Source organism: Ursus maritimus, unplaced genomic scaffold, assembly GCF_017311325.1.
Source record: "Ursus maritimus isolate PB19 unplaced genomic scaffold, ASM1731132v1 scaffold_27, whole genome shotgun sequence".
In the NCBI taxonomy this organism is placed as follows: Eukaryota; Metazoa; Chordata; class Mammalia; order Carnivora; family Ursidae; genus Ursus; species Ursus maritimus.
In genome coordinates this window covers 22,825,148-22,852,981 of record NW_024425230.1, presented here as the reverse complement: position 1 = coordinate 22,852,981, position 27,834 = coordinate 22,825,148, and the positions used below count along the sequence as shown (strand labels likewise).

General features: G+C 44.4%; 3 protein-coding genes across 7 annotated transcripts in view; 2 read left to right on the top strand and 1 right to left on the bottom strand.

Moving 5' to 3' along the window:
* Positions 1-3,529, top strand: part of BTBD1 (BTB domain containing 1) — a 41,876-nt gene extending 38,347 nt beyond the window's left edge. Inside the window, exons 7-8 of one of the 2 annotated variants that reach the window (XM_040642860.1) lie at positions 1,109-1,255; positions 1,727-3,529. In XM_040642860.1, coding sequence (XP_040498794.1) covers positions 1,109-1,255; positions 1,727-1,885 — 306 coding nt within the window. In that variant the 3' untranslated portion in view covers positions 1,886-3,529. Of the gene's footprint in view, positions 1-1,108; positions 1,256-1,726 lie in introns of those variants that run through there. The other variant, XM_040642861.1, reaches the window with a different exon arrangement.
* A 1,135-nt stretch (positions 3,530-4,664) lies between these two features.
* Positions 4,665-12,131, top strand: CUNH15orf40 (chromosome unknown C15orf40 homolog). 3 transcript variants are annotated; one of them, XM_040642857.1, is made up of 4 exons: positions 4,669-4,835; positions 5,515-5,641; positions 7,611-7,738; positions 10,165-12,131. In XM_040642857.1, the coding sequence occupies exons 1-4, from the start codon at positions 4,722-4,724 to the stop codon at positions 10,354-10,356; spliced, it is 561 nt and encodes a 186-aa protein (XP_040498791.1). In that variant the 5' UTR covers positions 4,669-4,721; the 3' UTR covers positions 10,357-12,131. The 3 variants fall into 3 exon arrangements, with proteins under 3 accessions (XP_040498793.1, XP_040498791.1, XP_040498792.1); XM_040642858.1 differs by lacking the exon at positions 10,165-12,131 and adding an exon at positions 9,067-9,916 and having other exon boundaries at positions 4,673-4,835; XM_040642859.1 differs by lacking the exon at positions 5,515-5,641 and having other exon boundaries at positions 4,665-4,821.
* Positions 12,132-16,951: 4,820 nt separating this feature from the next.
* On the bottom strand, positions 16,952-22,440 carry RAMAC (RNA guanine-7 methyltransferase activating subunit). 2 transcript variants are annotated; one of them, XM_008687808.2, is made up of 4 exons: positions 22,293-22,440; positions 21,446-21,494; positions 18,867-19,067; positions 16,952-18,138 (listed from the first exon to the last, which is right to left on the bottom strand). In XM_008687808.2, the coding sequence occupies exons 3-4, from the start codon at positions 19,034-19,036 to the stop codon at positions 17,952-17,954; spliced, it is 357 nt and encodes a 118-aa protein (XP_008686030.1). In that variant the 5' UTR covers positions 19,037-19,067; positions 21,446-21,494; positions 22,293-22,440; the 3' UTR covers positions 16,952-17,951. The 2 variants fall into 2 exon arrangements, with proteins under 2 accessions (XP_008686030.1, XP_008686031.1); XM_008687809.2 differs by having other exon boundaries at positions 18,867-19,045; positions 22,293-22,383.
* Positions 22,441-27,834: the final 5,394 nt, after the last annotated feature.

Here is a 27,834-nt window from a genome sequence, read left to right as displayed (position 1 = left end):
TTTATTTGAGAGAGAGAACATGAGCAGGGGGAGGGGCAGAGGGAGAAGCAGACTCCCTGCTGAGCAGGGATCCCGAAGTGGGTCTCGATCCCAGGACCCTGGGATCATGACTTGAGCCAAAAGCAGATGCTTAACCCACTGAGCCACCCAGGTGCCCTGGTTTTAAGTTTTCTATGGAACTGTGATATACGTTTAGAAAAGTACACGTATTTCTAAGCGGTACATGTAGCTCGCTTTTCAGAGACTGAACACGCTTGCGCAGCCAGCAGCCAGATCAAGGAACAGGACATTCGAGCGCCCTTGTGATCTTTCCAGTCACTATCCCTGCAGAAATGACCACTGTCCTGACCTCACACAGCATCGACTGGTTTGGCCTATTGGGCTGTTCCTGTTTTTATCTGACATTTGCGAAAAGGCGTGTCTGTGAGCCTCAGCCTCTGCACGTGCTCTTCCTGCGCACGGACCTCTGTAACCCAGTGAGCTCCGACTGGAGCTTTAACGCTCTCCTCTGTGCAGCCTCACCCCTTCCTGACAAATAAAATTCTCCTCCGTTTGGCCGCTCCACCTTACACATAGCTCTTCCTGCACGTGCCGTACTGAATTGTCGCTGTACGCACGTCTAGTGACTGGAAGCTCCTTGAGGCTGTGTCCTTCCCTGCCTGGCACAGATTATGGAACTAAATAGAAAACAGGATTTTCACATTTCCAGTATCTGTGTACCTGAATACTGCATTTCAGGTCATTTTAATTTCAGTAAATAACATTTAGACATAGGAAATGCTGTGGGAATTTTCTAGCGGCAAGGCAGGCTAGCAAGGAGTAAAGGCCCATTTTCCTCAGTATCTAAAATCCAGGCCCTCTAAAAACCAGTTCCCTGAGCCGTGCGTCTTTTGTGGACGCCCCTCTGTCCTGCTGCCGAGCCCCAGTTAGCTGGCATCCTCCCCGCCCTTGACAGCCTGTCAGAGCCATCGCTGGGGGTTAGAAGTAAACACAGAAGAATTACACGACAGAGACGTAGCCGCTATTCCTCAGGGTTCCATATTCCTTTCTGTGAAACCTGGCATCAGTTGATGTAACTGAAATGTGACTTCTCTTTAAAAAACTACAGATCATTGAATATGAAAAAAAACAAACCCTGGGACAAAACGATACCGGATTCAGTTGTGATGGGACTGCTAACACATTCAGGGTCATGTTCAAAGAGCCCATAGAGATCCTGCCCAACGTGTGCTACACAGCATGCGCGACGCTCAAAGTAAGTCTTCCAGAATGTTCCGGAGGGTGAACTGGTGAACAGAGCGGTTTTCCGTAGAAGCTGAGAGTCCCTGGCAATAAAGCCTTCAGGAAGAGCTGGAAGGAGGAAGCTGGGAGTTAAAGTACTCTCCACTGCTTTGACAAAGAAGTGCTTCTCAGCACAGCTCTGCTCTGAAATGTTCTTCACAGCAAGTAGCCCTTTGCTTGAGTAGGAATTTGAATGTTTGACAGAAGATAAAGTAATTATTTACTTAAAACCGTTTCACTGTTGTCTAAAAGCTGACTTCTACATTCAGTATTTTTAATCATTAACTGGCTTTGTAGCAAGAACTTCATTTTTCATGAAATGGCTTAGCATAAAGTTGCCTATAAGAACTATAATGAAATCTAATCGTTAATCTAATTAAAACACTACATTAAATTGAATGCTTATTAAATGAGAATTACTAATGAACATTTCGTTCTCATTTAGGGTCCCGATTCCCACTATGGCACAAAAGGATTGAAGAAAGTCATGCACGAGACGCCTACTGCTAGCAAGACTGTTTTTTTCTTTTTCAGTTCCCCTGGCAATAATAACGGCACTTCAATAGAAGATGGACAAATACCTGAAATAATATTTTATACATAATTCAGCATTCTGATAGACCTTGGCTAAATAGTACCATACCATCTAGTCTCAAAGGCATAAAAAACTGGCCACAAAACATAGTTTGAGTGTCATGAATATTTATAATTTCAAGATAAGAAACTAAAATTTTAGTTTCTTAGATGAAGAATGTTGATTTAAATCTCTGCATGGTTTAAAAGCAGATTTTCCATTTTCTTATAACCTTAGGGGAAAAGAGAACTGGGCGTAACTTAAAAAAAAAAAAAACGCAGCTCTTTCAGCTATATCTTGTATAATTTCGTAGATCAATTGACTCATGGACTTTACAGTTTTATAGAAAGATTCTTGTTTCAGACAGCTGGTTTTGTTGTTGTTTTAACTGTTAGATGAATTGGACTTACAGGCTTATCTGTTCTGAAGGTTACATGAGATGAGACGGGTCAGTATTCTTACAGAATTCCTATTAACTCACATAACTAATTTCAGAAAATTAAGAAAACTGACCTCATATTTGGAGTTTTGAAGTATCTGGTTGTTAGCATTTGGAATATTGCTAGAAGTAGGCCTAATAAATGCCCACGAACATTCTCCATGTATTTACACAAAAGGATATTTTATTATAGTATATAGTCGTGTTACATAGTACAGTTTTAAACTATAAATGGAGTTTGTACAGATTCACAATAATGTGACATAAACAGAGGATCTAAAGGCAGAGTCTGAGACTGGATTCTTTGTCACTAAACCGCACTGCTGTGCTCGTGTGTCTGTCTGGGGGATGCTCCTGAGAGTGCCCGAGATTGAGGTGGTGCTGCCGCGGGTGCCCGGCTAACCAGATCAGCTCAACGTTGTGGCGATAATCTTACATGACCAGAAACTGAATAAAATACTGACCTTTCTAACAACTACTTTGAATTTTAAAGATAACCAACAGAATCACTCCTGCTGAAAAGTATACTTTCTACCCAAGAAGTAAGCTGTGTTTCATAGTTATGACCTCACTCACAGGTACAGCTGTGTTAGGAGGGGGTAGGAAGTATACCTGGTAGAATAACATTTGTATACTTTTTTATAAAGCAGAATTTTTATATAAATAACATTCTTTTCCCCTCAGAAGTGATTATCTTGTTAAAAAATGCTTATGTGTAAAATCAGATAGTTTTGGAAGATGGTTTCAAATCACAATTCTTATAAGTAACAACTTAAAAGAATTCAGGTTTTCTAAATAGTAATTAGGACAAAAATTTTTCATCTAAAATAGTACTTCATTTTATATTTTCAAGAAGGGAGTGAGGTGTGTTGGTGGCAGAGGTCTCAAAATTGCTGAAGGGACATTTTTCTGTCTGGTAACATCTTATGGATATAAACCTCAGTTAACTGGAATATCTATGAAATGTGTGGTTCTGGTTAACGAAAGATTAACCAGCAAACACCCTATAGTCACCGTTTTGGAAAGTACGTCTACCTTTCAAAGTATGGTATGCCCTAGGTAAGTAAGTTATTGTTTTTTTTACATTTGAGGCATTTCCAATGCTTTTCAAGCATGTTGCTCTGAACGATGACTGTAACTGAAGGTAGCTATAGAAGGGATAAGAAACGGAACTGTTTACTGATACGGGACATCCCCTGAAATTTTTTTAAAAATAAATATCTATTATCCTTTTATTTTTTTTTTGTTCTCTGTCTTTTTCTTCTGAAAGTTGAGTGTAAGATACCGTTTTGGAACAAGAGTTCTAGTTAATTGAGGTTTAACCTTACTTGTAATTTATGGAAGTAACGCAACACACAATACGAGCGCTTCGCTGCAGCCTTAGAGCGATTCGCTGAACGGCAGCAGTCGTCACTGCCATGTCTGCTGTTTGATCCTTCCTCTGTGGCCTCCGGTTTTTCTCCCTTGTTCTGATCTCAGGAGGTGGGAGAATGAAGAGTTATTTCCTCTGTTAGGGTTGTTTGGTGTTAGTAATAGCTCAGAGTGAGAGCTGCGTGCCAGGCTTTGCACTAAGTAGCTGACACACTTTCTCCTCCGTGCCTCGCATCAGTAAGAGGTACGTACTGTTATAAAACCCACTTCACAGGAAGGGGTTTCATGTTTCAAAAGGTCCGTCGGGGAGACCGAATGTAAACCCAGGTCTCCCTCCCAAGCTGCATCTCGTGAATATCCCGGAGATGATCCCCCTCATTATTGTGGCTCAGGACACCATCTTCCATCCGAGCGGCAGGTCTCCCCACCTCTATCTACTCTGCTGGCCACGCTGCAGCCAGTGATCTTTCTCAACACGTGGGACTGCACCAGCGCCTTGCTTCTGCCCACCTCCAGTTTCATCACTTGCCACACCACACAAAAGATTATTTCCTCTCCTTTTACATTGTGGAATCCTCAGCGCCTGGCACAAGGCAGATGCTCCATCAGTATGTGGAATGTGCCCAAGGGCTGAGGCTGCACGAGGCTCCACGTCCACCTGTGGGCCATGGGGAGCTGCGTCCGCACCTGCTGGTGGGCCGCAGGAGCCCGCCGACACCTGGCCCTGTGCCGGCCTTGCCGCCCATTGCAATCCTTTGTTCCCAGGACGGAAGAGAAGACCAGCGGTAACGCAGCCTTCCTCCCTGAGGTGTGTGGGTGTGGGTGTGTGTGGGGGGGGGGGCGGGCCGCCACTACAGGATTCAAGCTCAGCTCTCCATTCCGGTCTACTGGGCCACTTTCCAGGACGAGGGATCATGCTCCCCCCGGCCGGGAGGGGTCGCCCTGGGGCCGGAGCGAAGATGCGGGTCTGCGGGGCCGCTCCCGCCCGCGTGCGCAGGCGCAGGCGCGGAGGGCTCTTCCGGCGCTGCTTCGCCTCCGCCCGGCTCCCCCGAGGGGATGCTGCGGCTGGGCCGCGGGCTGAGGCAGCTTGTGTCCGGACGCGGGGCCCGAACCTCTGCCCGGCTCCCCTTCGGCGCTGAGATGCCCAAGAAAGCTGGTGCGACGAACAAGGCCAGTGGCAAGCCCCGTGGCAGGGGGAGGGTGGGCGGCGCGCGGGAGAGAGGCGGGGCACGCGGGCGGGGGAGCACCGCCGGCGGCTCGCACCCCAGAGACCCGGGGCTCCTGCGGCCTTCTCCCGCCCCCTTCTCTCCGGACGGCAGGGTCCGCGCAGGGCCAGCGATCCCCCGCTCCCCCAGCGCGTGGAGTGCGTCCTCGCCCCGGTGTGCTCACCCTCTGCGCACCTGCCTCCCCGCTGCCCCGTTCCCTGCACAGGGAGGTGGGCAACAGCTTCCGTCACATGAGTGGGTCTTCAGGACCACCGCCGTCCCTTCCTCTCCCCCAAATACACACCCTTCCAGCTTCGTTGCGCACAGGCGTGTGTCAGCTCGTGCTGCCGGAGGTGCAGGGATGAGTAAGAAGTGGTCCCTGCGCCCGGGCTGGGGACCATCACTAAGGTGTGGGAGCCAGAGTCTTCCCAGCGCAGGAGAAAAACATTCGGTTGGGTTGATTGGAGGGCTTCGTGCAAGAATTGATTTGGAATGCTTGGAAAACCTTTCCGGGTGGCCAGAAATTCCTGGGAGCGACTAGCTTGTCGTGGTTAAAGGTGAAAGGGAGTAGTGGAAGGCTCAGACGTGTGGGAAAGTGTCTTATAGCCTGTAAAGTTGTAGTGTGGTGGTTGTTGTCGTTTTAGGGTAAGAGCCAGAGCAAGGAACCAGAGAGACCACTTCCTCCCTTAGGGCCTGTGGCGGTTGATCCTAAAGGTTGTGTCACCATAGCCATCCATGCCAAACCCGGGTCCAAACAAAACGCTGTAACAGGTATATGTGGACACTGGGGTGGGAGTCACGAAGCGGGGTGGGGGAATCCCCCTCCATCCTCCCTTTGCCTTGGTTAGCTGAAAGTTGATCCTGTACAGTCGGTGTATTTCTCACATCTGCCATTAGAGGCTTCCCCGTTTTAAAATTCTAGATTCTAATATAAAGGTGTAAATCCAGTGTCAAAAGTGATATACGATATTTAAAACATACCAAGTTTGATGAAAAACCATTGTATATTTTCCCTCTTAAAAATATGTTATATTAGAAAGGACACATGTAGAAAGATGCCTAGAATTATTAGTTTGTCCTATTTCAGAACTGGAGACATTGGCCAGAGAAAGAAAGAAGAGACATTTTGGTTGAGTTTAATGACCACTGGCCCGAGGAGGAAGAGAAAACCTGGTTTCTGAGAGCCCTGGTCATCAGCTCCTGTGTGAACTTAAGTTAAAATAATACAAAACTTTTTTGGGCCCAGTTCTTGCTCTCTGTGGGATGGGATATTGGACTACGAGGCTTTCAGGCTATTCCCTGGCCCCCAAACGGTGCCTCAGGGATCTCTTAGGTGGACACGGGGAGGCCAGCAGGCAGGGCTCCTGAGTAGCTGTGTTTCATTTATTATCAATGTTGGGAGTCCAGGGGAACTTGTGTAGGGGCGGGGGGGGGGTATTCTGAGTGGGGAAAAAAGTTTGAGAACCATTGATCTGAATTATTGTGAAGGTCTTTTTCATCTCCAAACTCTTTATTCCTTTTCTTTTTTTTACACCTTGAAAACAAGACCTCCGAATTGGGGTGCTGGGCGTGGTTTGTGCTAGTGGCTGTGTTCGCTTGGCTGTGTGTGGGCTGCCCCCACCATGGCCAGCATGTTCTCAGTAGTCGCTGTGGACAGTCCCCTGTCAGCACACTGTGTGTCATCAAATCTGAGATGCCATCCACTGGAAGGTACCCAGTGTTCTGTAAACCAGCAAGACAAAATCCACTGAACACTTTCTTTGCCATCTACTGTGAGACATCTGGATTTGAAAGCTACTAAAATGAGGAAAAGGGCACACCTTAGAATTGGAATCTGTGACAGGACAGGAGGCGGGTTGTTGCACCACTCTGTCCTTGTGGATTCTGTGGCCACACCGTGCACGCGGCAAGGTGTGAGGGTGTGAAAATGCCAACGTAACCCCAGGTGGGGACCAGCTTAAGCTCACTTGCAAACTCCTTTGAGTAAATATTTCTCGCTCTCCGGAATAACCGTGGAGGGCTAGGGGCCAGTGCACTGTATGAAGGCTGTATTGGTCAGGGAGGCAGGAGCACTCTTCAAAAGCAATGTTCTTTGTCCCAGGATGTCAAAGCACGCACTCAAACTTAACTTTGACTTACAACATCGCTATATAGCCATGTGCCCTTGGACACATCTGGATTTGTTTCCTCATTTGTAAAGTGGAGATCATAATGGCATTAACATCTTCTTCATAAAGCTGTTATGAGGATTAAACAAGCTAATATTTTGAAGTCCCTAAAACATGTTTGTGTGCTGTTGAATTAGTGTGTACACAGTGCTGTTTGTTTAAATGCTGCATTTTACAAACCTTAAAGAGGCATTTCACATGAGCTGAATCTAGCCCGGTGCTCTCATTTTCCCGGTGAGGTGACAGAACCGTGAGCTGGCTCGTTCACACCCAGCTCCGGATCCTGCCTTGGGCTCTTCGTATCACTCGGGCAGTTTCCAGTTGCCTGAGGCGGGACACTGCCCATCTTGGTCTGCAGGACGGGAGAAATGTCGGTTTTCTCTGGATTTCTTTCCTGAAGTGGCGGAGGCATAGTTACCATGTTCATGTTCCCTCCAGTGTGAGCAGTTGACTCGCTCATTTCTTCGTGCAGTAGTTATTGATGGAAAACCCGCCCTGTGCAGGGAAATGCAAACCCTTGTACAAAATATCCTCGCTCCTTAAGGATACAGTCCGCACTGATTTCGTTCCAGACGTGACTGCGGAAGCTGTGAGCGTGGCCATAGCAGCCCCCCCGTCGGAAGGAGAGGCTAATGCCGAGCTCTGTCGGTACCTTTCCAAGGTCTTGGAGCTCAGGAAGAGTGACGTGGTTTTGGATAAGGTAGGTCTCTTTGGAAACAGCTTGGATGATTACACATGTCATTATTTTATAAATAAGGGTTCTTTCTTTTCCAAGTAATTGAAAAGCTAGGTTTTTTAAAAAAAACTCTCATCCATTTAATCACTAAAATGTGTGAATTCTGTGCAGTCTCCTTCATTCCTACTGCCTTGATCCTTATTCAGACTGACCATGCTCTGTACATGTATTCCTTAGTTGCCATCATTTCGAGCATTTTCTCCTTTCTACATGTATTCCTGTACCTGCTGTCAGATGGATCTTGTCTGTCTCTTCCTCAAGTCATCACCATACTAACAAATCTGAAAGGGGTCCTTTAGTGAGTCCATCAACATGTTTCTGGTCCCCCACGTTATCCTGGCTCCCTGGAGAAACTCATTAAGGAGAGAGAGGGCCAGGTGAAGTCATTTTTTACTTCAACCCCCCCCCCCAGGGTTTGCTCTGGGGGTGGGTATCAAAATCACCTGGGAATGACGTCTAAAACACGTTCTTGGGCATCACTCAAGACTTACTGAAATAGAATGTGCAGGATGAGACCCTGCCATGCTTCTAGTGAGACACTGTCTAGATCCAGGTTCTAGCGGGCATTCAGTGTCTTTGGTTAATAGGCTGCATCTAAAAGTCTCTCCCATCAGGCCACGTCCCTTGATACAGCTCCAGGTGTGGTCGATCATTTCTGATTCTGTCAGTGCACATGCTCTGACGTTGGCCTGAAAGGCACTTCCCACACTTCTACCCCGATCGATATTCCCTGCTCTACCTTCTTTAAAGGATGCTTCAAAATGAAACCCTTGGCTTAGTTGGTTGTGGAATTAGAGCATTTCTTTCTTTCTTTCTTTTTTTTTTTTTAATTTTCAGAAATGTATAACAGAACGAGCACTTTGTTCTGTATTTGGAATTACTTTTATACAAAGTTTATGTAAAATTGCAATATTTGGTAATTTAAAAAATAATTTTCACTTTTAATTTAAGCAAAGAAGTTACTTAAAAACACAACATTCTACGTCTGGACACGATTCACTTTGAAATTCCAATGCCAGTTGTTATTATTACAAAAATTGGTGTATGAAGGTAAGAACCCTGGAGAGTTGTAAACATTTGCGGTAAGGTGGAACCTAAGACACAGTCATTGGTTAGACCAGAAATCCAGACATGAGCGGAGAAGGTGCCAGCTCAGCTGTTGGGAAAGCCGCAGCCCACCTGCGGCAGCCCCAAGGACACGGCTGCGACGGCTGCAGCTGAGCCCTGCTGTCTGTAACAGCACTAGAATGTTCGCCGAGTCATCCTGACACCGTTTTTTCCTTTTGGTCCAGGGTGGTAAATCCCGTGAAAAGGTGGTGAAGCTATTAGCATCTACGACCGCAGAAGAGATCTTGGAGAAATTAAAGCAGCAAGTTGAAAAAAAATAAAAGCAAGTTATGAGAAGTACATCCTTGAGAAGCTTTTTAATTGCTATTCACGAAGAGCCTGTCAAGTAGGAAAATATATTTCAGTGCACTGAAGAACATGAAAAAAAAAGTTAAGAACAGGACTCAAAAAAGAAGTAGGAATTTGAAAAGTACTGTACATTCAGTGTAGGTTCTGACATCCAAACAGTTTGGAACATGTTAGTCTGATTGCATCGCATTACAGAATAACAGAGCTGGAAGATCTTCAAGATGACCTCCGTCAGCCCCGTTCATCCCGTGACGGGGCTTCTGTATCCAGGATCACACCGTGCAGGAGGGTGCCTGGAACCCAGACCCCTGGACTCCTGGTTGGATGCAGTTTGTCCTGATACTAATGAAGACGTTTCCACAGCACCTCCAGGGTTCTGAGGATCGCCTTCTCGAGAGTTTACAAGTGACAGAAGAAAACCTGTCACACTGCTTTGTGGTCTTACTTTATATTTTAAAAGGCTTATCGAAATACAAAGATGCTTTTTCTGTCTCTTGAAAACTCTATGGAGCATTTTGTGAGAAAGTAATAATCATCAGGACTTGTAATTTACTGTTATTTTGGGGAAGTCACTGAATTTTTGTCCTTGTTGGATGGTGCAGTCTTCAAATCTGGTAATTCTTATGAATCTCCAAAGATCCTTAAAAGAAGAGGGCCTGGAAGCTACTTTCAGTATTTGTAAAAGCCTATCAGAAATCATATCTACATTAAAGCTTGAAAAGCTAATGATAAATACTTTGTTTTTAAATATCTAATACAAATTATAGTGATTTGGTCAGGTAAATAACAAGTTCATTACCTTTGCTGATCAGAATCAAAGCAGTTGTATGCTTTTGTCTAAGTACTTGACAAAATATATTGGTAGACAAAATGTTTAAAAATACAAAATCCCCAAGAAGGACCAATAATACAAACTATTTATGGTGAAAGAGCTGGGACACAGCCATCTAATACAACTCTTACTCTGTTGATAGGAACCAAGACAAGAGTCGTCACTTGGACTCCCTAGACCACAGCCAGTACTGATGGCAGAACATGAATTATGCTCAGCTGCCTTCTTCTCGAAGCCATTATGCCATACTGCCTCCAAAAGTGCTCCTACTGTACCTGGTCTTGGCTTCAGAACTTCTCCTACTCTTTTCCATACGTTCCAGTGTGTGCTCTAAAGGCATTTTACTTACAGTTTTTTTATGTGGATTACTGTTAGGATGCTTTCCTTGACAAGTAACAGAAACCCAACTCAACTCTATCTGGCTTACACAGTAAAGGGATTTATTAGCCCAGTGCCTGGAAAGTCCAGAGGTCGGGATGATTTAGGGGTGAGTCTGATGGAGCCGCTCAGTGATGTCATAAAGGACCCACCTTTCATTCCTGACTCACTCAAGCTAGTAGTGCCCGCTTCGTCCTTAGGCCCACTTCTTTCACGGAGGCAAAAAGGCAATAGCTCTAGGCTTCCTGTCCACGAATCACCCCCTCCAGCAGGAATAGAGGCCACTCAGAAGAGCTCTGGTATTTTCTAAAAGCTCTGTTAGCCTCTCCCCACTCCTTTGTGTCTAGATGGGGAGAGAGAATCGGAGGATGTAGGTGGCACCTTTGCAATGTCTAAAGTTACAAACAACTAAAAACTCAGACTTCAGGAGGCAGTTTCGCTCTGGGCTCTGGGCTACCAGCATAGCCCCCGCCCAGGGATTTGTAGTAAGGGATTTGGGTAAGTAGTTCATTAACTGTAATGCAGGATATAAATTTAAAAACCCACTGTGACCCCTACTACACATTTTTAAAATGCATGTGACTAGAGACTAAAAATTTTAAGAAGCTAGATTTTCAGTTTACATCCAAGAGGTGGCACCATAATGCAAGAGCAGAAAGCCACGCAGAATTTGAAGGGGCAGACAGTTCCTTTCAAAGTGAGCAGTACCACTGGAAATGTCTTCTGTAGCACCTGACCACCGGTGTCGCACTCTGACCCTTCTTGTCTGGTCTTGGAGACATTTCTTAGGCTTATCCCCAGATTCCTTGAGTTCAGTTTGGGCCAGAGTGTGGAGTTAACTTCCTTGGCTGGGTACTCAGAAGTCCCAGCTCAGTACCTCCGTGGAGTCAGCATGGCCCCGAGCGTCTCCCTTCATTCTGCAGCTTTCAGAAATCCCAGTTTAGTTGGTGTTTTTGAAAATGGAATTGGGCTGGAAAATTGGCAAGAAACTCATTTCTAAACATGATGCCAGTTTCTTAATTTGAGTGAAGAACACACCCGCCAAACAGACTATATAGTGGGGTTTTCTAGTGAATACATTGTTACTTTGGGAAATCTCTTTAAACCAGTCATCATTTGAAGACTGCTTGGAGGGCTTGGGATCAGAACCAAGCAAATTAGGGGATGGGGCAGGGGAGCTCTGACCATCTGAGATAGACCCATTATATTCTTAGCCCCTTTCCTGGGACAACACTGGACACTGACACTTCCTGGCACAGGAGCTCCCCTTTTCTAGACTCCAAGACCACCTACTTCTGCCCATATAGGCTTTCCTCTGATGATCCTTATAAGTCAGTTGATAAGGTTGTCAGCATTTTGTAATCATTTTCTGGCTGTGTGCCACAGGGTCCATCTAGTCCCCTTGAACTAGAGTCTGGGCAGCAGGGAACCCCCAAACTTGGCAGCACGGTTTACAGACTCAGTGGTCATTTCTATATGAAACTCCTCCATGATATGATTTTACTATCACACTGGCTTTCAAACTTTCAGAGCCTTACGTTCCCTAGAGATACCTTGGGGCTTGGAGAACTGGAGAATAGGGGAGTGAGTCAAGTCAGCAGAACTCCAAGCCTTTAGTCCTCTTCAAAAACTATGCTGTCAGTATGGTAGCTGCTAGGCACATGTGGTTACTGAGCACTTGAAATGAGGCTAATCAAATTTTTTAAAAAATAAAAGCATCATGGAAATAAAGGCTATGTTGGAAACAATAAAGAGGCTGAAAATAGGGCACAGAATTTGGAGGGCAGGATAGAGAAAAGGTGAGCAAAGAAAGTAAAATGACAGATCTAGAAGTCAGGCAAAGGGAAGTCAACACAGACACAACTGGGGTCCTGAAAAAGAACCCAAAAAGTGGAACAGAACAAGAACTAAGATATGATCAAGAAAATATTGAAAAGAATTATTTTAAGGAATAAAAGGTGCAGCATCCCAGGGGAAACACTGACAAAGAATGGTTGACAAGGAGATAAACCCTAGTAAAGTTTTCTGATTTCAAAAACAAAAAAGCCCGTGGCCTCTAGACAAAAAGCTGAAGTCCTAGGAAGGGAGGGGGAGACAGGTATATGTACATTCATGTGTTGCTAATGGGAATGTGAATTGCTATAGTGTTTTAGAAAATGTGGCACTTACTAAAAATACAGGTGTTTTAACCTAATAATCCTACTTTGGAGAATACCTCATAGAACACATAAAAATGCCGAAGAATATATTGGCATAAAAGGGGAAACAATCTAAGTGTCTGCCTGTAGGAGAATAATCACATAATCAACAGAAAATCCATACTGTAGAATATTAGGCTGTTAATTTTTAATCTATAGTTACTGAACTGAAGTCATGTCTATTATGTTACATAAACAGAATAATATACATGTGTGTATATATTTATACATACAATCTCACTTTAGTAAAGGGAAAACATATCAAGTTTATACATATGTGTGTGGGCATGGTTGAAGAAGCGTACACAACAGACCATATCACTGGATGAGTACAGTGATTGGTGGTGGCTCACTTTTTTATAACGTTTATTATTTTGTATACATACCAAACATATATAGTGAAGGAAATTTTAAAATGAGAAAACACTCAAATGAAAAAGCTCTGGCCTTTAGCAATTACAGCAGCTTTATTTATGTAATTCAAACAAAGGCTGGGGATCCTTTAGGGAGTTAAAGGCACTGGCAGTGGAAAAAAACCATGAGGTCATCATCACATCATCCCCTGAAGCTGTCCCAGGAGAAGTCACTGAAACCCAGAGGAAATCTAACTGGTAATTAATACATGGTGCTCTGTGTGTCCCTTAGGGACCGGAATGAAAACACCAACTGAATTAGCCCATCAGCCCACGGAGACACTGGTGAAGACTTGTGAGCTGCATTTCTTGCACCCAGGTCAGCCCAGAGGTCCCCCACATCTCACTCTACTTGTGAATGCACACGGACCTGCAACCGACTGTGGGCCCAGCCCCATGATGCATACTTGCTGTAAATGCTTTCACTTAATCCTACAAGGGGGCAGTCAGATTACACGTTAGCAGTTTTGATGGAAGACCTGCCCTCTTAACCTGCTTCTCCCATACCGCCCTGTAAATCTGAATATCTGGGGGGCATTATCCACAGCTTATCTCCGCTTTCCCAGTCTGCGAGCACTGGTAACCAACTCCTCAGATAAGAATGTTTCTTGGGCACCTAGCAGCCTCCGCAGGGTACAGGGGCTGCAGCTACTTCCTCTTCAACTCTGGCACGTCCTGACAGCGTGTGGCCCTACTGACAAGCCCCACGCAGCCAGCTGGACCCAGGCCATCCTCTTCCAGAATGTCCACAGGTTAAGGGTTCTCTGCCGCCGCCACTACTTTCCTCAGAAGCTGGCCCTAGCAGAGGTCTAGCCTTCTGGAAAGGAGGAGATACCTGCTCAAGGCTTCCTTGGAGTCCAGTGGTATAATCTATTTGAATCTAGTTGTTGATTTGGCTCCATAATAATTTATCAGGAGCCAAGAGAAATCTTTTAGATAACACAGAACACAGGACAAAGAGTGTATCTGAATTCTGAAGTAGAAATCTAAAAATTAACATTGTAACTCCTACCAACTTCAAGAGTATTTACTCCTGTTGGCCTTAATTCATTCTAAATTAAAACACAGAAGATTGTAAAAGAACAGATTTCTAAATTTATAAATAGAGGAAGGACACTGAGTGACCTATATAATTGGGTTTTTCACACAGAATTAGCCAAAGTATTTAGTACTTCAGAATCCTCATTTATATCTCAAATATGCTTCTGTGGTCAAAATACAAGATACTGAAAGACAAATCCCAAATAAGCTTTTCAGTGAATGGTTTATAATATCTCAGTTTGTCTAACATTACCAAAGTAAGCACTTTCACAAGTCATCTTTCCAGCTAACTGAAGTTATTAAATGGTATTACAAGTTGCTATGAGCTGGGAATATATCTCCTACATTTTCTAATGAAAAAAAAATAGCCTTTCACTATAAGCAATAGTACTAAATAAAAGAAGTTAAAGGTCAAGGGCATAGGTTTCCATATACAGCCAAATCTGTGTTTGGGTTGAATGAATCAAAGGGAATAGGTCTGAGAAAAAATTTTACGTGTTAAAATAACTGTCTTTAGAAATAAGGTGTGGTGCTTTTATTAGAGTTCAGAATTAGTGTTAGCAGTAATCTTCAGGGCAAGAGATCACTTCCTTCCATTTTAGTATTCTAACCTTAAAACTGATATCTCATTACTCTTAATTCTATCATAAAGTTCTAGATTTTCCTTTAGGCGATTAAGTTGCAAAGGGAAAATTACATCCTGTCTGTTTAGCATTATACTATAAGGATTGCAGCTTTGAAAACCAAAACTATGCTAGATATCTCACCAGATATCTTTTTTCCTATCTGGTTTTAAGAGTTCAAACTATCCTCAGAGCTGTGACCCATGGTTATGAATACTCTGGATAATCTCAAATCCTTCTAGCATTCAAGAAAGGAAAAAAAAAACCCTCTATCTCAAGTCTCCAGCAAGCTGGTCTCAAAAGGATATTAATCTGGTATGTTTCCATAATCAGCATTTGACATTTTAAAATCAGTGTCAATTTCAAAAAGCAAATGCTACTAATTTTAGCTCAGTGTTTACATAAATTTTCTTTGATATTTGAAATTTGTTATATTCTGAAGGATATAATTTCTCCTTCTTTTGCTAATTCATATATTAATTCGCATAAGAATTACAAATCTTTACTCTGAATAATCAGTCTCCTCTACCTTATCGTCTATCAGTCGCTCTATATCCTTTAGACCAACACTGTGCTTTACAATTTAACAAATACTTCCCTCCCATTGATTCAACAAATGTTTATACAGCACCAATTATGTGCCATTGGAGTTTAATGGTCATATGCCCTAGTTTCTATCTTAAGCTCTTTTTTTTTTTTTTAAGAATTTATTTATTTGACAGAGAGAGAGACAGCCAGCGAGAGAGGGAACACAAGCAGGGGGAGTGGGAGAGGAAGAAGCAGGCTCCCAGCGGAGCAGAGCAGGGAGCCGGATGCGGGGCTCGATCTCAGGACCCTGGGATCACGCCCTGGGCCGAAGGCAGACGCTTAACAACTGAGCCACCCAGGCGCCCCTATCTTAAGCTCTTGTATATTTGGTCACTTATTTTTATAATGACCCTGTGAAGAGTGGCAGGGTATTATCCTCATTTTCACAGGTGAGCCCATAAGCTCCATGTTTAACTGATTTTTCTCCATGTAAGGACGGGACTGGACACGAGGATTCCTTACAAGAAATGCTATAGGCTATTACAACTGACGATCTGAGATTAATTCCGTGTGACACTATTTTAATTCTTTCTTCTTCAGATAATTCTCGGAATTATCCTTAAATTTTTTTAATGTTATTTTCAGTCTCTCCCACATGAAGCAGAAGCCATGACTTATTTCTCTCAGTTTTTTGTTTTTTTTTTTAAGATTTTATTTGACAGAGCCAGCCAGCGAGAGAGGGAACACAAGCAGGGGGAGTGGGAAAGGAAGAAGCAGGCTCCCAGCGGAGGAGCCTGATGTGGGGCTCGATCCCAGAACGCCGGGATCACACCCTGAGCCGAAGGCAGATGCTTAACGACTGCGCCACCGAGGCGCCCCTATTCCTCTCAGTTTTAAGCAGACAGGGGAGAGTCTAATGGTGAAAAACCACCACCACGTAGGCTACTCATGCAGAACGCAGAAATAATTCATGTTAAAGGACACTTATCATATTTTCAAGCAGGGCTGATACTCAGGCCATCTGTGAATCTTTAAATACTGTTTGAAAATAAACTTTCCTTTTAGCTTCCTGAGACCCATCCCTCACTCCAACCCTGCCCCACGCATCCACAGGTCTCCTTAATTAGTGCCAGCAGCCAGCACAGCGGAGGGCTGTTAGGATCCCATTCTAAAGCTGTGGCCAGCTACTACCTCAGGGAGTCAGTGTCTGTGCTTTATCAATTGACAGATATTTTTCACAACCCATCTGCCTTCAGAGAGGATCTTGGCATGCAGTGAAGCCATTCTTAACTCTCTAGGCTACTTATCTGTAGTATAAAGATAAAGATGGAACAGCACTGTGCCTACTGATGTAATTAGAGGGGTATAGGGAAAACCCTTATCTTATTGTTGAAATTTTATTTACATCTGAGTGTGAAGACCTGATTTATTAGATCCTTTCCAATCAAACAGTTACCTGAAAGGATGGCTCTTCAGGAAGGGGAGTGGAGGGGAGAGTTGGATCCAGAGCATGGAGAAGTAGTGCCTGGAGAAGTCAACCTCAAGGGCCACTCAAGAGTGGAGTGCTAAGAGAGAAGTCAGCAGAAGGCAGATTTAGGGAGTTGCCTTTATATTCCTTTTCCCTACGATGAAACTTCTACTCTTAATATTACTCTTAAGCCAAATAAGCCTTTTCAACAGCTACAAAGGGAAGAGCAACAAAAAACCAAAAGGTTCATCACGTTAATGAACAGTCTAACTGCCAAAACTTGAGAGAGAAATTGCTTAATCTTGTATTTTATTTGAATAAAACCATTGTGTGGCCATTAAAATGATCTGGAATAAACTGATCAGTCTAAAAGGAAGTTACAGCATCACTGTATTTATACAAGAGGAAGCAGCAAAGGTGCACATTTGGAAGTGAATATAACATTGTACAATCAATTCACATTAAATATCATAAAAGTAGTTGGAATGCAGCATTATATACGTACTATTGAAAAGGAAAAGGGAACATTTACAGAGTTAAACTTTTGTATAACACGTGAATTTTGATGTGCTTTAACTTAGCAAAAAGCCTTATGAAATGACTGTGTGCCCCAATCTCACCACCACTAGATCAAGACACTGAAAGTGAGAAGGGTCCCTTCCCCAGTTTATGGCTTTATTCTTGACATCCCTCTAAAAAGAGACCAAAGCGATTGTGGAACTGACTCATACCGGGAGTAGTGACAAAGTACCACGGTCACGACAACAAAAGCCAAAGAAACATCTACAATTGCTTTACCTTTAACTGCTGATGTCACGTACAGTACAAGTAAGCATAGTTGTGCGTTCATGAGTTGACTGCACTAACTTCTGTAAAAATTTAGGAATGAGCACATCTGAGTATATGGATACTTCCGTATCTTACAAAGTCAAATCAAGCATTTTCTACTTTAAAATTTTTATTTCTGTGTAAAACAAAGACAGAACTCCTAGCGGTCAAACAAGGAAAACAGACACCAAGTTCAAAGCACTATTAAGTCATAAAACAAAATAGAATCTGAGGTAGAAGTCAGGCAATATAATCCACAACCTTTTTAGGGGCTTACTGAACCATCACATCTCTAGTAAGATCTCATTTTTTAAAAAAAAGTCACAAGTTCCAAAAAGTTAATAATCCACTCTCTGAAATCAGATGTAAGATTATGACCAACAGAAGATACACACAAACTTTTGTCATGTTAACAGAGGAAATGGTTTTACTAAAAGCTGCTGACATTTCCATCAGTAGTAACCATAGGGAGGCCGTTGGTTGTAACCATAGTGTCCGTACTGGTGGGGGTAGTAAGGTTCTTGTCTGTGCTGCGGGTAATTGTTACCCCAGGATCGTCCATGCCACTGATTGGATCGATTGTCACTTGGCCACCCCCGTCTGCTATCCCTACCTCTAAACTGTCTGTTATCTTGCAACCTACAACAACAAAACAAAAAGGTTTTTATACTTCCCTTTTAAAAAACACGAATGACAAATCTATCCCAGTGCATTTTATTTCTCAATCTAATACTCCATAACAAGACAGTAAAAAAATTTTTCTCTGCAGAATGTTACATAGAGCACCAGTTATTCAAAACTTTCCTAAGATTTAAGTCATTCTTCCAGTATTATACTGGATACACTTTGCAGAGAAATAGGCAGACCACAACACAAAACCCACAACAATAGGATAGTTCTGAATCAAACTGAAGTCTATTCAATTGTACAAGAGCAGTAAGGTCATTTATTCCTTTTATCTATTTTGAATTATTAAATAGATGAAATTTCCATTGTATAACTTTCTAAAGTAAAACCAAAGACAATGCCTTCCTTATGGAATCCAGCACAAAGTTTTGTAGAAGACTCTAGGTTTGTAAAGCATATTTGCAGAGAAAATAAAATGTCAGTCCGCAGAAAGAACATTTTAAAAGAGAACACTAAAACACATACACAATTGAACGGCAAAGAAAAAAATACATGATGCTGACAAAATATTAAAGCAAATATTTACCAGCCACTCACTGTGTGCAGGCAGTTACCAGGCACGAGGTGCACCGTACTGAACAGAAACACTGGTTCCTGCCCTCACTGGCCTTATGGGCTCATGGAGTAAAGCCGTCCTCTCCCACATCAGCCACCTGCATGTCTCCTGAAGTAATACATACCGATTGCCTCTATTTCTCTGGTTCCCACCAGCTCTGCTATTCCATTCCTCAACGATTGGAGGGGACTCAGGAGGGCGTTTCAGGTATTCCTGGTACTCTTTGTCATCTTCTGTGAATCTACTGGCAAACATCTCTTCAAAATTGGGAACAGCTTCAGAAGTGTCTGTCATCCTGAAATTCTGTACAGTTTTTAATAGGTTTCTATGAGAATTTAAAAAAAAAAAATACTGTCTCACCAGGTAGTGTAAAAAACCAAGAAATGAACAATTTTAGGTAAGGTACTCGTAAAAGTCTTTGTATAGTTTTAAATTTAAGATGGTTTTAGACATTCAGTCTGGTATTTCTTGATTTCTGTACCACAGGCATTGTGCTGACGCCTGGGATACAAAGATGAACAATATATCATGGTCTCTACCCCCCAAAGAGCTCTCAGTCTAGTGTAAGAGACAGACATAGTGTAAATACAAAGGGAGGAACAGTGAATGTCAAGAAACAAAGCTGAACAAATAAATGGTCAGGGACCAAACTGAAAAACTGTGTTCAATGCAAGCAACTTCGCACTTACTCTGGTAGGAAAGGGGGAGCCTTAAACCTAAGTGGTTTAAGCAGGGAAGCCTCAAGGGCAAACTATTTAGAAGGACCACTTTGCTAAGGGAGAGAAGAGATTAGTGAGGGACACACCAAAGGCAGATTACTGCAGGACTCGAGGGCTCGATCTGAGGCAGAAAATCTGAGCACAGTTTTTTAAGAATTCCAGGAGAAATTAACCACTAACTAGATGCTGGAAGAAGAGGGGGGAGTAAAGGATAACTTCCAGGCTTCTAGCCAAATGACTGGATGGGCTGTGATGCCGTAACTACAGGAAAAAGGGTAGGTGAGGATACAGAGTTTGAAGTTCATTATGGTATGTACGTCCACATGGAGAGTGAGCTCCCAGTTACCTATATGGAACTGAGAACTAGGGTGATGATAACTATGGGAGACATCAGCAATTCTGTTGGTGCTTAATGCTATGAGAGTGGATGAGATTTCTCAGGAAGACTGTGGAATAAGAGTATCAAGGAGCAGAATCCTGGAGAACAATGACCTATAAGGAAGTTGGAAATAAAGAAGAAGAGGAGAACACACACACACACACACACACACACACACACAGATAAGAACCAGAAGAGCTTCCCACAGAAGGCAAGAGAATAGAGTGAATGGTCCTCAGTGCTGAATGGCACAATGATAGAACCAAGAAGAGAAAATTAATTGGATTTAGCCATCAGGAGGCGATTATGTTAGAGTACTAGGGATTGAAGCAGGACTGCAGTTTATTGAGAAGTAATTGGAAGCTAAGGAACTAGAAATCTACACGGATTACAGACTAAGCTTTCAAGAAGCTTCACTGAACACAAGAGAAAAAAAGGCAGTAGCAAAGCAGTTACTGGAAGATTACCTCGTTTTTCCCAGGACAGTGTACCTGAGGTTGTTTATAAGAAAAGAAAACCAGTAAAAAAGAGAAACTGAAAATACAGGAGAGACATGAAAATGGAAAGGCAAATAAGCATTTAAATGAATAGCTACTCAAGTGTAGGATACTTTATAAAGGCATCCAATGTACTCTTATTCTATGACAAAATGAAAAATAACTACGATACTGTCTAACAGCTAAAAAAACCCTGAAATCTTTTATCGGCTGGGTTCCCCAGGCCAAGTATGGGTTCATTCAAGTAGTATTTCTGCAGCCACGTTCTCAGAGAGCTGACATCAGTTCTCTGAGAAAGGATTTGGCTTAGGCTACAAGAGGCCTCATCCTTGAGAAACCAGGGGACCAAGAGTTCACTTCTTTTAATCTTTATCCAAGATCTGGAAGCCAGCCCGATCAGTACTGGGTAGGCAGCCCTCTTACCAGTCTTCCTTGGCCAAACAGTGGTCAGTACTCCTGTCCCCTGCCTTTCCTAACCCAAACTTCATCTTTCTACTCTTTGCCTCAAGACTCCTAAAGCCAGTTTTATGATTTGGGACGTATGTGACATCATGCTAAAACTTTAAAACTGAATCTCCCCCTCTTGCCTGACAACCTAAAATTATTTTTTCTTCCTGTATTACTTCAACTTAAAATGAAAGCCTTTGACAAAGACATGTGATGGTGAAAGGCAGCTTCTTCATTAGTTTTTCTGCCAAATCCCTCAAGACATATGCCAATATTGATACTACTGCCCTTAACCCAACAAAATTAAACCCAGGCTATTGTGTGGATGCAAGAAGCAATACCCAGAAGTTTTCTCTTTCAGGCTACTGCTCTCATAGACTTTCAGTGTGTCTGGGATTGGCAAACTGATGTCAAATTCTCAAATCCAAGGGATGATTTGTAGTAAGTTCAGCTAAGGAAAATCGTGCCCGGATTTTTAGAGGAATCACAGAAATCTCCAGAAGGATGACCCATATCCCACCAGACAGGGAGTAAAAAATTATAAGGCAAGGTAAAAATACTACTCCCACGATCCCCCCTGCCACAAGTGAACAAGTTTCTTTACCAGCACTCATGAGAATGGGACTTAAATAGAATTCTTATAGATCTGAGCTTTACTTACCCCAGCAATCTGAGCCAGCTGCAATGTTTAATGTTTATGTTGTTTCGATCTGTGGGAGGGAAAAAAAACGCTTGAATCCCTCGAAAGAAACCCTCAAAAGGTGTGTGGGGTGGGGGCAGGGGAGAAGGGGCTGGTTACAAACGCTCCGCTGGGCCTTCTAAACCAGTAGGCTAGTCCGAGCAAGAAGGAGAACACGCTGCGTTCTCTTCCTTCTCTTCCTCGAAAGGAAGGCGTCAGCCCTTCAGACCCGTCCTCCAACACCACTAGTTTTTCTTTCTCTCTCTCTCTCTTTTTTTTTTTTTAAGATTTATTTATTTGAGAGTGAGAAACAGCGAGCACAAGCAGAGGGAGAAGCAGACCCCCTTGCTGAGCTGGGAGCCTGACGTGGGGCTCGATCCCAGGACCTGGAGATCGTGACCTGAGCCGAAGGCAGATGCTTAACCATCTGAGCCACCCAGGCGCCCCTCCCCCTTTTTTAAAGATTTATTTACTTATTACCACTAGTTTCTTTATAAGTAACACCACAGGCAACTCTGGCTGCAGGCGACTGACGCCGGACAAGACTGCTCGCACTGGGCCTTCGCTGCCCAGGAGACGGACCCAGACCTCCACCAGGGCCCGGCAGGGCTTGCCCACCAAGGCTCTGACAGGTCTGCTCCCTCCCGGAGCACCTCAGCGCCCCAGACGCGACGGCCTGTGGAGGCCGAGAGGGATCCCCGCTCCGTGCGGCCCCTTGGCTCGGCCTGCCCAGCTCCCTGCGGCCCCCACAACGGGCGACCGGCTCGCCGAGGGCTGCATCCATCCCGCTCCGGCCGCACCCCCCAGCCGCACACGCAGGAACACCCACCTCCGGCCCACACCGCTGCCAAAGGATCTCCCACTACTTCAGCTCTCCAAGGTAACGGAGCCACTGGGGCAACAAGCCGACATTCGCCTGACTTCCGCTTCCGGCGGGCCAGCGCGGGGGCGGGGCTATCAGGTCTCGCGATATCACGGGCTCGGCGTGCGGGGTCTTCCCAGTCGCTGCATCGACGGTGCGACTCGCGGACAGCCCCCGGCGGCTCGTCGGAGGGGCGATTCCCTGCGTGCGCTCTCCGCCCGCGCGCCCTGAGCAGGACACAACGTTGCTGTGTGTGTGAAGTGTCCCCCTGGCTGGGCGCCGGTGACGGGTGGGGATGGGAGTTCAGGAAATATGCGGAGAGGCGAATGGGAGGCCACTTCCGGCGACGCGAGGCGAGGGCTGCGGTGGACTGTGGGCACGAGTGGAGGGCCTCAGCGGTCCCACAGCTCTCACCCCTGCCCGGGCGGGCCGCGGTAGGAGGGTGTCGGTAGTCCGATCCTTACTCGTTTTTGCTGAAGCACCCCCCCTCTGCACCCGCTGAAGTCGTCAGCGCCCAGCTACCTCCAAGTGCCTTGGCCGTTTCTTCTCGGGTGTTCTGCGGTTGTACCAGCGCGGGGTTTCCCAAACGTAACTCGCCCCTCGCTCTCCCGGACGACTTTGTAGGCGGTGCACCCCCTTTTGTTAGCATAACCGCCAGTTTCCACTTGGAAACTTGGATGTCCAGGATTGATACCATTTTTTTTTTTCTTTTACTGACTCCCGACAATTTCTGTCGATTCTACCTTTGCAGAAATTCCGGCATCCATCCACTCTCCTTACCCACTGCGTCCACCTACTCCAAATTCTCATTACCATCCCCTGAACAGGGTGAATGTACAGCCTTTCTCTAGATACCTTCCTTTAAGCACCACTCGCCTGCCCGCCCAGCTGACGGAGCTGCTATAGTCCTCTTCAAGCGCAGCTGCGATCAAAAATCTTCACTGGCTCCCTGTTGCCTGTCGGTTAAAGGCCAAATTTATTAACTTAGATACAAAACTCTGACTTTATTTTCTGTTGTTCCCCTTTCATCCTCCCTTGTCCCTGGCAAACCAGACTGTATGAATTACCCCATTACCTTTCTAAAGACTGCTTCCGTCTCTTTCTCCATGGAATACCCTTCCCTCCCCATCTTCTTAGTATGTTGAAATTCTGTCCATTCTTTAAAGCCAGATAAAGTGACCTCTCCATCTAGAAATAAATTTTTGTTCCTACCGAATGTCCATCCTACTTTCTGGACCATTCATTCAGGTAGTACCACTTTCTAATTTTGAACTAAAATTGTGTACAACTCTTCCCCCTACTAGACTGTAAACAGGCCTTTTTCATTTCTGCATCCTGGAATGTGTAATGTGCTTTGCACAAAGCAAGCACTCAATGCAGAATGAATGTGGAACTGTGAACATTCCAAGCCATGTTTTAGAAACACTGAGCCAGCAAAAGGGAATAGAACAGTATGGATGAGGAGCTCTGGTAGTCTCCTGTGTTGGATAGTAGAGGTGAGAGGGGAAAGAGCAAGGTTAGAATAACTTGAGTAACACTCTCCTTGGTAACAGATTGGACGGTAGGGGAAAAGGATTAGGAGGAGTCAGGGAAGATTCCACCCCTGTAAGCCTGGGAAGTTGGGAATCCCAACCCAAGCCAACTCCATGCAAGTGCAGAGCCTGACACAGGTCTTGGTCCCACAACCCTGAGATCACAACCTGAGTTGAAACCAAGAGTTGGAGGCTTAACTGAGCCACCCAGGCACCCCTTAGGGTGAGTTAATTTAAAGCAGAAATGAGCTCAGTGCTCAAAAAGATTTGTAGAATTTGAGAATGGCATGTTAGGAGTATAGGACTAAGGCTGAAGAAGGAGAGGTTATGCCTAAATATGTAAATGTGTTAGTCATCTGTGAAGAAACAACAGTTGAAATCAACAGTGTATATGATCTTTCTAAAGGAGAAAGTATTTATAGAGAAGAGCAGAAGGCCAAGGCCTACACCTCAGGAAATACCCATATTTAGGAGGCAGGAATAGGAAATATAAACTCAAAGAGGAGATTAGAATAAATACATGGTAGCAGTGTAACAGTTGAAAAACTCAGAAAAATGCTTCCCCACCTGGTATCAGGAGTCAGGGAGGATAGTTGGAAAAGGGAGGGTGGTTGAAGAACAGTTTGCTGGCTTCCTTGTGACTTTATTATGTCATTGTTTCCAGGTGATGAGGACTTGCACAGGAAAGAGTGTATCTCTTTAATTTCATAAGTACTTAGGTGATTCTAGGCTTCTGAGAGTTTCTGTGAAGAACTTTAGGTATTCAATCCAATTTTCAAATGAAACTTTTTCCCTATTCATTTTTTAAATATTCTTTTCCTTTAAAAATTATTGGAACGCCTGGGTGGCTCAGTCCTTAAGCATCTGCCTTTGGCTCAGGTCATGATCTCAGGGTCCTGGGATCTAGCCCCATGTTGGGCTCTCTGCTCAACAGGGAGCCTCCTTCTCCCTCTCACTACCCACCCCCAACTCATGCTTTCTCTTGCTATTTCTCTCTCAAATAAATAAATACAATCTTGAAAAAAATAAAAAAAAGATTTATTTACCCACCCTAGAGACAGAGAGAAGGTAGGGGTGGTGGTGAGGGGGTTGGGGAGGGAGGGGCAGAGAGAGAGAATCTCAAGCAGACTCCCCACTGAGGGGATCCCACCACCAGGACATCATGACCTGAGCTGAAACCAAGAGTCGGCTGGATAGTAATGTCCTTAGGCCTGTGGATACATCTGAAAAAGTTTGCCTTATATTAGTTAACTTTTTTGTCCCTGTTACTAATATTACTTCTCAGTGTTTTATCTTCGAGCAACTCTGTAAATTAACCTAATTTTACCCATAATTTCAAGCCTCACGTCGACCCAGTGATCTGGAGGCAAAACACACCAGCAGACGTCCCTGGGGAATCATGGCAGCTAAAGACTCCTACTTTCAGAGGCCGTGAGTGACCTTCGACAATGACCACTTTTAAAGATGGTGAAACTGGGGTTCAAGAGGTTATGCAGTTGTTTCAAGGGCCCAGCTGGTAGGTGGCAGCAGGATTTGGATCAAGTCAGTGATACTTCACAAAGCCTTGCTCTTTCCACATTGAAACACTGTTTCCTCCTTCATACTCCACACATCTTGAGCCACACTGAGGCGCCTTGCTGCTGCCACACAGCCCGGACTCCCCCTATCCAGGGCTGGTATGGAGCCCCAGAAGGCAGGAACTCCACCCCTGCAGCCTCCCACCAAAAAGTGCCGCGGGACAACCTACCAGTTGCCTCACATTCCCCGACTTTGAACGAACTTCTTGAAGGTGTATCTTACAGGCAGGACGCAAGTCAGAGGGCTGATCCCCAGCTGAAAGGAAGGCTGGGCAAAAGTGAGCTTTTAGTTTCCTCTTGGGAGGAGCAGGACTTGTAATCCTCTAAACAGAAGAAGGATATTCAAAAGATGCTGGCAGACAGGAAATGTGACAGTTATCCACTGTGCTCTGGTTTATGACTTACCCCATTTTGCCTCGTGTTATGGTTCCTAACATACATAAAATCACAATATCGAAGCACTGCAAAAGATTATCTGGTTGAAAACTTTTTTATTTTTTATTTATTCTTATTTTTTAAAGATTTTATTTATTGATTTGAGAGCGAGAGAGCATCAGCAGGGGGAGGGGCGAGGGAGAAGCAGACTCCCTGCTGAGCAGGGAGCATGATGTGGGGCTTGATTCCAGGACCCCAGGATCAGGACCTGAGCCGAAGGCAGCCACTTAATCAACTGAGTCCCCCAGGCTCCCCTACTGTTTTTTTTTAAACTAATGCTGTAGGAGATGAAATGACTTCTCCAAGGTCACAGAATTGGTCAGTGGCAGGTCAGCCATACTTCACGATTTAACACGTCTTTTGAATACCTGTTCGGTGCCAGGTACTGTTCTGGGCCCCAAAAACATCAATGAGTAAGGATAAGAGCCCTGCCCTCAAGGAGCTTCCATTCCAGCAGGGAAGATGGGTTGTTGAAACAGTGAATGTGAGGAGTGATTCCGCAGGGCAAGAGCGCGGAGGCTAATGTGCTGCCCCTTCGGAGTGGGGCCTATCAGCCCATTTCCTTGTGAGGTAGAGTTCCTCACACTTTCCCCGATCAGGAATATAAAATGGAATACTGTGTTAAATTTAATGTCTGTTCCCTTCATAGTGAGTAGAGGACTCGCTCTCTCCTTTCTGGGACAAGGCAGATGTGGCTTACTTTGTAACTCTTGGACTGTGCCCCTCGGCAAGATTGAACTTCTGTGCCTATAGCTTGAGTTGGACTTACTCACAAATTGTCTTTCTGTCTTTATATTGTGTTATTTAAGCCACGTTCCCCACCCTGCCTCCCCACCGCATCCATACATACTGACCATCTTCCACAGAGCCAAGCGCATGGATGGAACTCAATAAGTAAGTTCCTAAACAAGAATTAAAATACAGCAGGCTTCCACTCACTTTTTCTGACCTGGGCAAAGGTCAGCATGTTTCCCTGCCCTGATTTTATCTTCTGCAGAATGGGAATAATCATCTTCGCTACTCATCTGCCTCATAAGGTTATTGTGAGAATTATTGCATATATAAAGTGCTTTAGGCTCAAGTGAAGAAAGATATTATACAAATGCTGATGGTAATTAGTTATTATATGTTACATAAATATTTAAGTGGCATGAAAACATTTCACGTTATATGAGGCATCGGTTTAGAGAATTTTCTTTTGTTAAGATTTATTTATGTATTTATTTTGGAGAGAGAGCGAGCGTGTGTGTGCATGCACCACTGAGGGGAGGGGCTGAGGGAGAGAGGCTCTCAAGCAGACTCCCTGCTCAGCAGGGAGCCCAGTGCCGGGCTTGATCTTTCAAGACCCTGAGATCATGACCTGAGCCAAAATCGGAGGCTCAACCAGCTGAGCTCCCCAGGTGCCCGGAGGCATCGGTTTAGATTCACATCTGTACTCCTATGACTTTTAATTACAAAGAATTGTTTTAATCAGAGATTACAAGATCCTAATCCAGTTCTGCCGCTCGGTGTCATCCTCTCATGTGAGGAGTCCTTTGTGTAGGGGGCTTTTTCCAGGAGAGGGCAGGAAGCAAGCCAGTGCTAGTTAGCTCGTTTGCTACCCGAGCTTTACTCTTTACTGTAGAAGCCAGTTGGTGTCATTGAAGAAATCACAGAAGGAAAGACCAGCAATCTTGGGGAAGAAAAATCTATGAATTGGGCTTAGTAGATAGCAGCTAAAGTCTCTTCCCAATCTAAAACCCATGATGGTGATAAGAAGGGTTTTTCTCTCCTTTTCCTAGTGTTTGTTATGTAAATAATAGACAGACTGTGTTTTCTAAGTGGAGGTCGTTTGAATTCAATTTGTGCCATATCTGCCTGATTCGGCTCCATTTGGCAGGGCCCGCGCAAGGCCTGGGATGGCTCCCGTCTTTAATGCCCTTCCTTCGCTTTTCGTGGCTGCTTCCGCTGCATGCTGCAGTGGCC